Source organism: Xiphophorus maculatus, chromosome 7, assembly GCF_002775205.1.
Source record: "Xiphophorus maculatus strain JP 163 A chromosome 7, X_maculatus-5.0-male, whole genome shotgun sequence".
NCBI classification, from domain to species: Eukaryota; Metazoa; Chordata; class Actinopteri; order Cyprinodontiformes; family Poeciliidae; genus Xiphophorus; species Xiphophorus maculatus.
The window spans coordinates 14,804,735-14,819,674 of NC_036449.1; the positions used below are offsets into that span (position 1 = coordinate 14,804,735).

General features: G+C 35.8%; 1 protein-coding gene across 2 annotated transcripts; it reads right to left on the reverse strand.

The window, feature by feature from the left end:
* Positions 1–23: 23 nt before the first annotated feature.
* On the reverse strand, positions 24–8,077 carry LOC102222345 (glutamate-rich protein 6). 2 transcript variants are annotated; one of them, XM_023337110.1, is made up of 10 exons: positions 7,655–8,077; positions 6,138–6,238; positions 5,970–6,046; positions 5,448–5,564; positions 2,095–2,194; positions 1,862–2,001; positions 890–966; positions 653–808; positions 342–570; positions 24–254 (listed from the first exon to the last, which is right to left on the reverse strand). In XM_023337110.1, exons 1-10 carry the CDS (start codon positions 7,672–7,674, stop codon positions 36–38), a joined length of 1,236 nt encoding a protein of 411 aa, XP_023192878.1. In that variant the 5' UTR covers positions 7,675–8,077; the 3' UTR covers positions 24–35. The 2 variants fall into 2 exon arrangements, with proteins under 2 accessions (XP_023192878.1, XP_005799439.2); XM_005799382.2 differs by having other exon boundaries at positions 1,862–2,194.
* Between the last annotated feature and the right edge of the window lie 6,863 nt (positions 8,078–14,940).

A 14,940-nucleotide genomic window follows, 5' to 3' on the forward strand; every position in this document is an offset into this window, starting at 1 on the left:
ACAAATGAGAAAATCCTATTGAAGGACATTGTCCGCTATGGGGGGTCTTCTTGGCAGAGTATTGCCGTTTCACTGGCAGCTGCTGCCTCTCCATCTGCAGGATGAGGGTTGACCTTCGACGGAGTTGCGCTGCTTTGATCGGTGACGAGGGACTGGAGGTTCTGGAGCAGCGCCTTGATCTCTGGACTCTTCTGCTTCAGATAAGACTGAAGCGACTCAGCCACTGGCGCTGTTTTCTTTCTGACATGTTTCGTCTACAAAAAGCAAAAAAAAAATAAATAAAAAATGCAAAAGCAGAAGGGGTGATTTAGGTCTGAAATTGGGGTCACGCAATAACTTACGTTCACACTAGCCACTTTGTGGACCTCCACGCTGTGTTTATTGGAGTTGAAAAGGATGCTGATATCTTCCTGGGATTTGATGTGGACTTTAAGGAAAGGGCTTAGGGTGAGGTGCATGGGCTGGCAGGGGGGAGCATGAACATGTTGCTCATTCTCCTGCCACTTCCAGTGTTTCTTCAGATCTCCCGTCTCACTGAACAACGTACCTCCTCTTGAAGTAAGATTAACCCTAGCGTAGAAAGGGAATCACTTGAAAGATTTTAGTCATTCATGGAGGCAGATTTTTCTGCAAATAAAATAGAAAATCTTACCAAATGTTGCCATTCTCATGAAAACAGGTCTGCTCTCTGCTGGTAAAAAGCGCCTTAATCGGTGGCTCATCGATTTCATTCTCCAGAACCACCACACAAGACGAGTTGGTTGAATGCGATGTTGCCACGAGGATGGCAAGTCTTCCCGATGGATAGCTTTCCAGCATGATTAAGGAGACAACGTTCTACTCGTATCAAAGCGATAATTTATCATCAGGGCCTCACGTGAGAGGATACCACACATGTCCAGTTCCATCTTGAAAGACCAAAATGAATATTTTGCCATTTTTGTAGCGTCTGACAAGCGGCAACTCCTGTTGATGCAAAGAGGGAATTTTCACTTATTCTTAATTTGTCCATATTTATACAGCTGTGCGACAAACCAAAGTTTAAATTAATGTTCAGTTGGAGATGCATAGAACAGGAGCAGTAAGAGATCTTATTTGAGTGCATTATAAAATCCTGTTAACAAGTACACATCTACTTATAACCCCACCAGTACCACAATTGTTTGTACTCCTAACAATCTCTTTAAGGTAAATGCAAATAACACGTTTCTTAATTTTGTACTCTACGTTTAGATTGATCAGAATGTCTAACTACTAACCCATCTCACATGGCAGCCTATATGCTTGTTCCTACAAAGCACTGCCTATTTCACAAAGCTTGCCGTTTCCACCCAACCCTGACAGAGCAACCCTCCCCCCCACTCAGCTCCCGCAGACTAGCGGCAGCAGCAATTAGCAAACACCTGGTGGAACTGTTAGTCTGCTGACCTTATCATATGAACTACTACTCAGCGCAATGCCCTTAAGAATGGTTGTTAACGAGAACCATTATTGTGATGACGTGCTGAAGACAGAGTAAAAAAGAGCAGGAGCTTCTTAAAGAGACAAACCCAATTTCAAGGCGTGAAACTACAAAGTCAAATTTCTTGTAAGTCATCTTTGCTACATGCAGCATTTTTATAACAACTGAAGGTTGTTTATAAGTGTTTCAAGCAACCTGTTGTTGTTGTTTCAAGCAACCTTCAAGTGCTGCTGCACAGCCAAGTGTATATACAATACCACCAAGTACCTAGAAAATGCATAATACCATCCATTCAAGGTTTGTTAGTGTGAGATTGTGCTAGTGCTACAACAGATAAATTCACCTGAAGGTTTTTTACACATTTTTACTGCGATTTGAACATTTAACATGTGACATCACCTTTAGTCTCTCCTTCCTCACATTGAAAGAGAAGATGCTGTTGTAGCTTATTTCTGTTTCATCCTCCAATGTCACCATTTCTGTGGTGAACCAGTCGTAATCCGAAAAATCACTTGAGATGTCATAAACTTCTACTTGTCCTGTAATGTTAAAGATTTCACAACACAGATGAATTAAAGGAAATGATGGTAAAACCTTAATTTGCTTGCAATATGATCCAGAGTATGTGCAACCTGCTTCATTTGAATCCTCTTTTGACTGCAGCTCATGCTCCTGGGGGGTGTGTACTGACCTTTGATCTTCCTCTTTTTCTGACTCTCCATCTGACTCTCCCTGGAAAAAAAAACAACAAAATCTCACCAAGAACTTAGGATCTAGTTTCTAGTGCAAATATCTTGGTACTCTTGAAATAATACAAAATTAACTTACAGGTCACTTTTAAGCAAGACAAAAGAGCTTGTGTGAAGTTGTTCATTTCTTAATATTGATGAAAGAGTAGTAGCTCAACTGGCAATTTTTTTCACTTGGAATTGGTATTTTATTCAATATTAAGCGATTATTTACTTAAAACAATTTTGTGTTTCTTTGTGAAAAGTTACTTGTAAGTTAATTTAGTCTTACTCTTAAGTGTACTAAGATATTTGCGCTTGAAATTACACCAAAAATACGCGCTGAGATTTTGTGATTTTGCAGTGGAGTTTCATGAGGCATTTTTGCTGCAGAAAAACTAATAATACAAAATTATATAAATATTCTAAATTCTGTTCTCATGCAAAACGTCAGTCAAGGCTGGCCAAAGGCACAAGCAGATTTTGTGGTTGGTTAGGGTCCACTCTTGGCTTAGAGGCCAGTAGGAACTTACATTTAGCTCAAGTTCAGGAGAGGTTCATACATTCACCAGCAGTGCATAAATTAGATGTCTGAATAAAATCTATGTATAATTTCATTTGATTTTTTATTATAATGCAACATGGAGCATTTGTTTGATTCCGATTAAGCGTCACCCTCTAGCAACATCCTAAGTTGTGCTGTTTATGGTTTTAAAATCTACCTGGTAGTTTGTGTTAAAATATTGTTGAAATGTTTTGATCAATTTGGTATTAAACTGCTAGATTTTCACATTTCTGTCAAACTAAAAAATGGCAGGACAGGGTGAAGTGGAATGCTCTGTGATGAAGTGCCTCATTTACATTTAAAGAGACCAAAACGAGTTGGAGTTGAACTTTATATAGACCACAACTGAATGATTTAAATGTAATGAAGGATTTAAAAGCATGATGTGTCCACTTGATATGAACTAATGTGACTGACAACAAAAAGATTTGTCATCCAATAAATTAACTCTTCAAAATTCTTGTTTTCCAGGTTCAAATTTCAAGATTTCTTTTCTTCAGCGTTTTTAATTATTTTTTTTATCCTGAAAGTTTAATTACAGAATATTAGCACAGTAGTTTGTTCCGCACTGTAAAGTTCACAGATAATGATGTCGAAAGTTTGTGTTTCCACAATTTAATCTTATTTAATACATTATATTGATACAAACTTGTCTTATTGTTGTGTTTTACAAATAGTGTCTGTTCAGTTTTAAGAATAATCTAACTAGTTTGGTTAAATGTATATAAATAGCCAGTCTACGCAGAACCCCTTTTCCATCTTTTGAATGCAGTTTCATCTGTAACTTTATTCTGATTTATTCCGGTCGGCATTTAATACTCATCCTAGAATACCTGAACTCTGGAGTTCTAAATGTGCCAAGTCATGAATAAAATAAAATATAAATACTCAAATAGCTGTCTGGGTTCTGGACTCTGAAGCTGTTACTGGGCTCAGTGTGACCTAAATACTGAAACTGGGCACATTGACAGTCTCAGCAGAATTAATGAAAAGGATTTTTTTTTCTTCAAAATTTTATCTAACATACCATTTCAGCTTAAAGTAGAGCTGAGGGTGAAAGGAATGTTGTTAATTTAACCCACATTTGTTCCTAAAATAGACTGTGAGACAGAAACTTTAACAAAGCAAAGGCAACTTCTCTCCTTTTAACTACGACAGTGTAAATAATTTAATGTGAAGTTCAAATTTTACTTTTGTAAAGGTGATATCGGAGCAAATGCAGGAGATCTTTAAAGTCTGCCTGGTCTGTTGACTTTTAAAACATTTCAGATTGGAGCAAGTAATTGACTAACTGACATTCCCATCCCTTGGAGCTGCAAGCACAGACAAAATGCTAAGAGGTTTGAAATAGCAGGTCTGGGATTTTTAGAGATTCTACTCATTTCTTGTAATACCTTACAATAATATATATTCTGCTGTATATATGACAGTTTTATTTCATCTGTCTGAATGGATAAAAAGTCAGGTGTTGTTGATTTTAATACTGTTGACTGTTTTTCCCCTTTGTTTTAAAAATCTGTTCAGTTCCAAGTTGCACACACCGACAGGAGCTTTTGTTCCTTTTAACATGAGTGAGCCTCCATGTCAACAGTGGCCTGAGCTGCACTGTCTCACCTCTTTTAGCTCAGCACTGTAGGCTATAAGAACACTGGTCACTGGAGGGTTTTTTTTTAACTGCTGGCTGTTCTCTGAGCAAAAATACCTCCGTACTAGCATGGTGTTAATTCAGCATACATATTACCACAAGACACAAAATGTTTTGCTCCACTTTCAGCTTGACAAATGGTGCAAAGCTAGCCTCTGCCATGTCCTTCCTACTCTATTCCGCTTGATTCAAATCTCGCTTCACAGCTCTGTCTACAAGTGTAAGATTTTTTAAAAGTGTGACTCAAAGAATACAATTTGTGTACTTGTAATTAAGAATTTGAAGGACTGTAGCTATTGTTTTGTATTTGTGAAAGACTGAAAAAAAATCTACAATTACAAAACTACAGGCTTTTTCTCTCTGACTTCAAACTAAAAGTCGCAAGACACAAATACTTTTGCATCAAAAATACCTCCGTACTACACAAAGTAGCACATATCTGTGAAATGGAAGATAAATGAATAGTGATTTTAGTTGCTTTTTTGCAAATTAAATCTGACACGTGTGACATATTCAGTCCGTCTGAATCAATATTTTGTAAAATAACTACCTTTCTCTGACATTTGTTCTATCAGCTTATCAAAAGGCTAACAATTTTGGAGATGGCATCAGGCAGCATAAGTTGGATTGAATTTTATTTTTTTTAAAGAGGGTCAAATAGAAATGAAAGATGATTTTCAGAAATTGGTTCAAAGGTAAAAAAAAACAAAAGTAATTTTCTTTCTCCTTTGCAATTTTCCCACAACTTGGTTTTGATGATATACATACAAAATAAAACACTCATTTTTTTTTTAATTGTAATATCCCAAAATGTGAAAAAGTTAACAGCTATAAATACTTTTACATGGAACTGTGTTACTATGCAATTGCAAATCAAATATAAAAAATCTAATTCAATTTCTTACTGTTCTTTTGAAGATGAATAAGTGATGAAAGGCCTAATTTATCACAAAACAAATCTGAGTTAATTGCCTGTTCCACAAATGGATTCATATTTAAACCAGAAAAGGAAAATGAGGAGTTTATAAGTGACATTTTCTTCTATACCTTGTCAAGATTAGTTAAGGTCTCTACTGTTCCTTCTTGGCAGGCTGTAGGAGAGTGGGGAGTTCCCTTGCTGTGCAAATCCAACATTTCATTATCTGGGGATATCTTCAACTCACTCTGAAGTGAAAGGAAAAAACAAAGACTCTTCATAATTTATTAAATTCTTTGAGGCCTTTAACTCGTGCTTCATGAATAAATCAGAACCGTGAAACTGCTTGTCTCTGGATACCATGTCATATCAGCTTTCAAAACATAAAACTTACAATGTGACAAGGCTGTGAAAACTTAAGTTCACTTTTACTTTGGCAAAAGAAGGAAATGTCTCTAAACAATACCAAAATATTTCAGATAGGGCAATTATGCCAAGGTTTTTTTTTTCTATTGGCTCTCTACAAAGTATTATTTACTTGTTAGATTAATGAGTCAGTGTCAGAAAAACCCTCTCCGGCTCAGGATGTCCAAGCAAATCTTTGACTCTGTCAGTGACATTCGCAGGGAGACATATTTTACAAATCTGAATACCTCATCGTCAGCTCTCTGCTCTGAACTGTCATAATCTTCTTTCTTCTTAGGCAAAGAAGCATATTTTGGCACAAAGTCTGCAGACAGAAAAAATACTAAGCATCTTTAAAAATGTACACTTATTTACCAAATAAGATTTCTTAAACAAAGAATTAAAGGAAAAGTTACCTGGGTCTCCATGTCTGCTGCCTGTTTGTGTGGCAACGTTGATTCTGGTGACAGTCCTCCCATCATATGTGAGGATTGTGAGAATGTCTGATGAGGTTTCCCTGGAACCAGTTCTTAGTTATCACATTTTTTTCAGTCCAACAACGTTCAAAACATAACTCAAGCCTGTCTCAATGCAGTTGTTTATTCTGTAGTTTCAGTCAAAGTAAGTAAATTCACTTGGGGATAAAACAGATTTAAAATTGAAGACAAATATTTATATACACTATTTAAAATGATCCTTAGTCTTTTTTTTTTTTTACTTTTTGTCGGTATCACCAAAATTATTTATATTTGTTAAAAGACAAACAAATATCAACATCTATCTATCTATCTATCTATCTATCTATCTATCTATCTATCTATCTATCTATCTATCTATCTATCTATCTATCTATCTATCTATCTATCTATCTATCTATCTATCTATCTATCTATCTATCTATCTATCTATCTATCTATCTATCTATCTATCTATCTATCTATCTATCTATCAAAAAAAAAAAAAAAAATATATATATATATATATATATATATATATATATATATATATATATATATATATATATATATATATACACATGTATCTATACTGTATATATACAGGTCAGATGATGTTGTCATGGCTTTCCAAACTTCTAATAAGTTAACTTACATCATTTTATGTAATTGAAGGCACACCTTTAGAGACACCTCAAACACACTGCTTCCTTTTCTTAACATCATGGATATAAGACAAAATGCATGGGAAACACCAAATCATACACTATCACAATTTTAGGTCCATCCATGGGAAAAATTTCCTGATGACTGAAGGTGCCATGTCCACCTTTTCACACAAGTATCAAAACCTGGGAATGTCTAGCCATCTTCCAATTCAGGGCGGAGGCTGGATGTGTGTCTGGGTGATAAACATATTTATGCAAAACATCCATATTAAGCAAAAGCTAGCGTCAATCAAGCACCATCAAAAGTAATTGTTTTGTAGTAGCTATCACAAAGTCCTCATCTTAATATTAAAGAAATTGTTTGGCCAGCACTGAAAAAAGTGAGTGGGAATGACGTCCTGCATACCCGACTCTGTTAAAGACAAGATAATTGAGCCTAAATTTCAGCAAGTTATTTAAGAGGCTTAAAGTTAGTCAGAAATGTTTGATACAGCATATGGTTCAGTTTAAAATGAAATTTTACTAAACATTAGGTCAATTTATGTAAACGTCTAAATGTGAAGAGGTTTTAAAAACTTCCAAAATATTCCAGGCTTTAGAAAGCCTATTGTTATCCTAACTCATGCCAAACAGGAAAAGTTTAGCCTAATTTATTGTGAGAGGGAGCAAAATATGGTTATGGCGTCTCTTTAGAGTGTATGTGAATATCTGTTTTAGCGACTCATATGCAATAGCTAATACGACATGCAACTCTTGCTTCATTAAATAAATAAATCAATTTAAATTAAGCCTCGTCAAATGTTGTCTGACCTGCTAGAGTTTGGCTCCATATTTGCTCTCGTGCAGTAACTCTAGATTTGGGTCAGTTCTCTCCAGACGTCTGCAGGATTTGTTTTTTTCTCCATCTCAGTTGATTTGCCTGGCGAGCCGGGTGTTTGCATCATGTCTGTGATAGTCTTGACTCATTGTGAAGCAGGGGTGAGCAGAGAAACCACAAAAAGTTGCATCAGGCACAATACGGTCAAATAAAAACAGCCTGTTTTGCCCCCTGGTGTAACTTAGCAACCAGAGAACAATAACGGAGCTGCATGAGGGTGTGTGCGTGCGTGTGTGTGTGTGTGTGTGTAGCAGACACAAAGAGAAATACACACAAAGGTCCCTTAAAGTAGACTTCTTTTACCTGAAATCTCATCATCCCGTTGTGGATTACCTTTGCACCAGCGGTGCACTGAAGCTTCATGTAGGTAAATAAACATTTGGAATAAAATTATTATATATTCAGTTCTTTGAAGGATTTACATTTTACTGCTCATTATTTTCGGTTTGGCTCAGGTTTCTGCCATTGGTAGAGATCCACCTCAAATTCATATAACTGTAACAACAAAGATGTTGTAAATCAGGAATACATCATTGGTTGTTAGGGTAGATGGTTGTGTTATTTATTGTCTAAAACATCAATTAACACTGGAACCCAGCCTAAAAGAGGTAAAAATACCAGGGTTATGAATAAAAAAAATTCAGTTCCTCTAAAGTGGACCATGTGAACTCTGAAACTCCCATGGCTGTCAATGAAATCTTCAGTAAAACAACCGTTTCTCTCTTCAGAGTTTCTTAATTTTATTTTGAAAAGTGTCTAAATAAGAATGGCAACCTGTCCCCAAAAGTGTGTAAATCGATTTAAGAGGTGTATAAAGTGTAAGTGGGTTCATATAAATGGTAGACATTACTACTGGCCCAAGAAAACATCAGAAGGATTTCAAAAGAAAAATTGTTTGCGGTTTAACGGATAGTCTTAAAGACCGTGCCTTTCATGTATTTTCCTCTAGAATTAGGTCGTGTAACTGTGAAAAAAGCACACCCTAATTAAATTCTAGTTTTTTCGAGATGAACTTAATTTTTCAGAAACATTTTCATTTGGACTTCATCTTTGTTTAATAAATAATGATATGGTGTGTGGTTTTTGTACACTTGGGGTTAAAATTTTAAACATGCATATCCTCAAACTTATCAAGGGTGTCCTTTTTTTAACCATTACTGTATATGCTCACCATCAGTATTTGTGTAAGCTTAATTATTCAGAGAGTCTGGGAAGAACACTAATTACCAATCTTTCAGTGAGTGATGTAAAATATTCATTTGCGAAAGCCAGTTATGTTTTGTCAAACTAGTTCAAACTTCATTTTATTCCTTTTAAAGACATAGAAATAGTAATTCAATAGTGTTTTTATCTGTCTTCTTTGTAAATGAGTTTTTCACACTTTAACCTTGTTAATAGCAGTGACTTATCACCATAGTCTGCCTATGACCAGACAGCTAAAACATAACACAGTGAAACAAATGTTCGCAACGACTTCAGGCAAATTAAAAGCGCACTACAATTAATTTAAGATCTTTTAAAATCTTAATCTATCAGTGTAATTTTACTGAATCTTTAGTCACAATATAATTACAAATTGAGACAAAAAACCAGGTGTGCTGAAACCCAGGATGTGCCTGTTTTATAAAATTATATGACGTTAACATTTTTAGTCATCAAAAGAATCTCTTTGTTTTCATTTTGTTCTATGATAAAAAAAATACAGACATTGTTGGCATCTCAAAAAAACACAAAAAGTCAAACATAGCAATGAAGAAAAGGGGCAAACATTTGGGTTATTAAGCAAAGAAAATGGAAAAATAATTTCTCATTATGGTTATGTCTACGCTGATAAATTGCAACAAATTGACACAGTAAAAAGCAGCTCAAAACTGCTTATGACAGGTTTTTACAGTTGTCTCATGTAAGGAGATCACTTGTTCAGTTTGTGTCTTGCATTGTTTATTCTTCAAAAATGTGAACTGTTGTTTTGAAACTGAAGACGAGGCTGTAATATAAACTGAAACTCACCTGACTCCAGTTAAGACTTGCTTGCATATTAAGCCATAATGTTGTCAATTTGTGCAACTGTACGCTGGAACATGTTACAGAAATAAATATACACCATTCTATATCAGAAAACCAATGTATACTGCACGTTGTTTGATGCTTGCCAATTTGTGAATTATGTGAATTTTGTCAGCAGCTTTCTTTTGTCTAGATGTGGTAGAAATGAGCATTACTTGATAAATTGATAGCTGAAATTAATTGAGCAAATTATTTCCTACCATACATACTACAAAGTATGGTATGTATGGTATTTACATATTATACACTAAATTGTAAATATCTTGTTTTAACTTTACTATTATGTTAAACACAATGCCATGTCATGTCAAAATAGTGAGCCTCATCCAGAATGTAGAATGTAGATGGGCAGATATTAAATAAAAAAAACAACAGCTTTTTCATTTAAAAAGCAGACAAAAATATTCTGTTAATTAATATATAATTAATATTTTTTTTCATTTGTGTGACTGATGACATGTTTGCTTTTGTCGCTACTGGGAAAAACCACAACACAAGATCCTCAAAAGATTGAACATATTGAAATTCTGTAAACTCTAGTACTGTCACAAATCATAAACCGGGTTTAGTATTGCTCCTTTAATTTGAATTGGGCTCTGTGTTTTTGAGTGAGTTCCTTGCTTCCATTTTCTTGGTAAGCTGTTCCAGCCGGGCGATGAAACGGTAATGTGGCTTTATGTTCTGCATCTTTGCCAACGGGTGGGATATGCAGGTTTGCATCTGGTCAAGCAGACAGTAAATCTTTGTCTTCTGTATTTGGATGTCTCCCTCCAAAATGCTTTGGCCTGGTATACCATGGCTTTCTGGGCAAGTGAGCTGTATTTAAGATAAAAAAAAAAAAAAGAAGAAAAAACCAACTTCTTTTTTAATGCACTGTTTTTTTCATTAGTAAGCCATGGCTGTGGTGTCGTCATCACACATTTTACAGATAAGAAAACACCTTATCAAAACATGTATAATGTGTTTTGCATCTGTGCTGACCCACCTTAAGCTCTGAGCCAACGTTGAAACGCACATGCCTTTCCTTGTGTGAGAAGTTAACATACACACACTCTTGTGAATGTATGTGGATACAGATGCATGGCCCCATGGCGGAGATGAGGGGCTTGAATGGAAGGTTGCGCACATGTGGGTCAAAATACAACCAGTTCCAACGCCTCCTCAAATCGCCCTTCTCGTCGAAGCAGAAACCTCCACTAGAGGTTATGTTCAACCTTTAAAAACATGTAAAAGAAAAACAAGAAAAAGAAAAAAGCAGAATATCTCTCAAATATGTAACTATTAACCAAATGCTAGAACAAAGATTCCTAACAATTATAGTTTTACTCTGAAGTTCAGCATAAATATCACAATGTCAATGATTATGTCAATCATTCTTTTATCCTCAGTGGTAATGTCGTATTACCACTGAGTTAAAAGAACTGGACACATACAGGCTCACATAAATTCCTACATCCCAATTAATATTTGAGTAACTTCTTGATTGATGGCTTGACAATAAAAACGTTGTACTTGAAACACTACTTCTGGCTATGCTTTTAATAATGCAAATCACATTAGCAGCACACAAAGAATCGAGACAAATATGGCTGAATAATCAAAATGTGAGACCACCACCAAACCCCTTCTTAAGAAAAGTCAGAAAAATCCAAAGCCTATTGCTGGAGCTACAACTAAACACCAAAGAAACATCACAGGATTAACACCACCACTGAGAGTGAATCATGTGTGGTTTTGGGTTTTAGAAGTAACCAATTATCTGAGTATATCCTTTCATGATCAATAAGTACTTGTTATTAGATGATATCTTGATTTTTACCTCCCTAACCTCATTCTCAACGTACCACTGATGGTTCCCATGAATGTACTCTCAGTGATTTAAAAGAATAAAAATATAAAAAGTCATTCCCTCTGTTTTGAAAGAATAAGGGAACGGTACTTTAATGTTAAAGATCTTTAATCTTTACATTAAAGATGTAAAGATTTATTTTTGCCACATTTTCTTTTTTTATTTACCTTCAGTTGTTCTGTAACAGATTGTTTGTTTACATGTAAAGTTATCACAGCAAAAGTTGGCAGCAAAGCACATTTTTTAAAGTTATGTAGAAATTAATCCATGTTTCAAAATAATTAATCAAGAAACAGTTACCACATCAATCCATTGGAATGGTAGCACGTAGCGCAGCCTTTAGGTGTGAAAATGCCTATCATGCTGGGCTTCTTGACCTTGTCCTCTAGGATTATGTAAATGAAGTGAGGATCTTCTGCTGGGGTTATTATGATGGCTGGATTCCCAGAAGGATAACTTTTTTTTTCTATTAAGAACCATCAACACTGTTCAAACTCTTTCTCATGGGTAATTTATCTTCTTTTCTTTTTTTTTCTGTTTGCTTGTTTTTTACCGGAATGCAAAGGATACAAAACAGTACCTGATCCATCAAAATACTTGATCAGGAAAATTTTCCCATCTTTGTAGAATTTCTTTATTACGCCGGTTGTCTGCAACACAATACACAGTTTTAGATATCCCTAAATATATTTTACAATACGACAATCAAAATTTGCATTTAGCCCTTTCCCTCATTTCATTATTTTTCCCACAATTTCACTTTTGATTACTGTTTTGGAAAGACTAGAGCTGTAGCACACATACAACATACATACCTTCGGTTCACCATCTAGATCTTCTGGCGACTTTGATATAACAAAAGTAGAAGGAAACGTTTTCTCTGTAGAATCAGCAAATTCATATTTTACATCCTTTGACAATGGAAGCATGCCTGAGCAACAAAAGGGGGGACATTCATTTATTGTTATCTCTTCAGTAAGAGGTTTAGTAAGCAATGTGCTTCACAGAATCTTGTTGGCTTCTTTTTCCAAAGAGGCCTTAAGTTTATTTTTATACCTGGGACATCATATCGTCTTCTTCTCTGGTGATGCAAATACTTCATCCTACATTAGAAAATCCAGATAGTTTACACAACAGATGCAACAATACACAAGTATAAGCAATCACTAGATAGTGTAAAACATAACAGCAACCACTACATGTAGTTGTAAAAGATTGGTGGTGGTAAAAGATTTACCATCACTTGATGGCCTTTTTAATGTTTTGTCAACACATAGTAATGCATAGTAGTGGAAACAACATTTGGACATCACTAGTAGTGGAATAGGATACACAGTTTTGCTTTTTAAAAACAAATCTGAAAAGGTCAGTGTGCAATTAATACATTTTTTGCTAAATTTGCAGCTGCCAGTCTTTTGGGGGTGTATTTGTACCAGCTTTGAAACTTTTGCCCGTTCTTCTTTGCAAAATAGGGTAATCTCACTGAGATTGGATTGGCAAGCTCTGCTACAGATTTTTTACTAGATTTAGGTCTAGACTTTGGCCCATTCAAACACATAATTGTGTTTTGATCAAACCTATTCTAATTCAATGTTATATGTATAAAATCATTGTCCCGTTGGAAATGTAATCTCTGGTGCCTGTCTCAGGTTTTTGAGTCTCTGGCAGCTTTTCTTCCAGGATTGCCTTGTGCTCAGCTCCATCTATCAACTCTGATAACAGCATAATCCAGTCACCATCATGGATTATCACCCCAGTATTCAATATTGGTCTGATGTGGAAAAATGAAAGTCTTTCTTGCTAAACCAACAAAATTATATTTTTTGCCATTGTTATGGAAAGGCTGAATTTGTGGAGAGAATTAATAATGTTTGCTGTGGATCTCTATGGTGCAGTATTAAAGCCAAAAGTTTAGATGTTTTCTCTGCATTTATGAGATGCAATCTATCACTTGTAACTTGAAAGAAAGTTATGTGTGATAACTTTCTTTTGCAATTTGACTGCTTTGAAATTGCCCTCTGTTCTCTTTAAGAAGCTCCCGCTCTCTCCCTTCACCTCAATGCCCCTCCATTTTGCCGTTTGTAACTCTTCTTAAGAGCTCGGGACTGAGAAGCAGTTTGCATGAGAAGCTCAGCAGATACGCATTTCCACCAGGTGTTTGCTTTTTGCTGCTTCCACTGGTCTGGCAGAAGTGAGTGAGGAAGGGGCTTTGTATCTGCAAGTGTTCATGAACGCCCTGCCATGGGGAATTATATATTGTGACATATGGCTCAAAAAAGTTGATTTTACAGAATACCCACCGCAAAGGCCACCCACCCTTTGAAAAAATTAATACCCATGAATCATAACTTTGTCTTGGCCTATCACATCAACTCTCCCAAAAACGCATTCAAGTTTGTGGTTGTAGCATGGTAAAATCTGAAGGAAAAATTTTTAGCATTAATACTTTTAAAAAGGTGCTGTATCCTCTGCACACAGTACCATCCATTGAATTGCAGCATAAAGAGAGTACTGGACCACTCACCATCCTTCATCTACAGTCTCCCACTCCTGTTTGATCATAGGCATAGCATTTTCCAGATCATACGCAAGACCAGAGTATTTCCGTTCCAGTCTCTCCTTTTCCTTTTGCAAGATTTCCTCAAATTCTTTAGCTTCCTCATAATAGATGTCCTGGATAAAACAATTTCAAAATTTTCCTTTTTCCTCATTTTTTACTGCTGGTGCTACTCACCAGTGACCCTTGTCAAACCACAAATGAGGTGATCCTGTCATTTTGTAAAGGTTATCTGTGATGTAATCATTTCTAATGAATTGATGTAAAGTAAAACAAGGTACACTCACTCTGTCTAAGAGGATCTCCTCTTGCAGTGATCTGATGAATGAAATGGACTTATCACGCTGATAGGGTTGATTGCGCTGCTGGCAGAACTCACACAGAGTTTTGTCAGGAGTTCTTTTAGAAAGAATTTTCTTCTTCCTGAACCTAATTCCTGGAATCTCCAGCTAGAAGAACAGATTCACAATCACCTTTCACCTCAGATATTATAGCCTCCACACTGTTACTGAAGGGAAACAACAAAAAAAGAGACCGTAGCTGTTTTTTCTAAGCACTAAATTTGCTTGGCACCACCTTGAAAACACGAGGAGTGAATTTTGGCTCTCGTCTGCATGCTAGAACACGAGGGAGTCCCAGATGAAGACTATCATACTCCTCCTCTCCTGCATCCTAATGTGAAACAAAAAACTTCAGCAAAAAATCGCACATCGATTGCTGATCAAAAATTACAAATAATCTGAAGC

What these genes read in the sequence shown, in the direction of transcription:
- LOC102222345 (XM_005799382.2), bottom strand. Translation starts at nt 7,674, where the DNA reads ATGGAGCCAAACTCTAGCAG. An exon ending in AGCAGAGAGCTGACGATGAG is followed by an intron (nt 5,565 to 5,969) that starts GTATTCAGATTT and finishes CTTTCACTTCAG; the next exon opens with AGTGAGTTGAAGATATCCCC. An exon ending in ACAAAGTGGCTAGTGTGAAC is followed by an intron (nt 255 to 341) that starts GTAAGTTATTGC and finishes TGCTTTTTGTAG; the next exon opens with ACGAAACATGTCAGAAAGAA.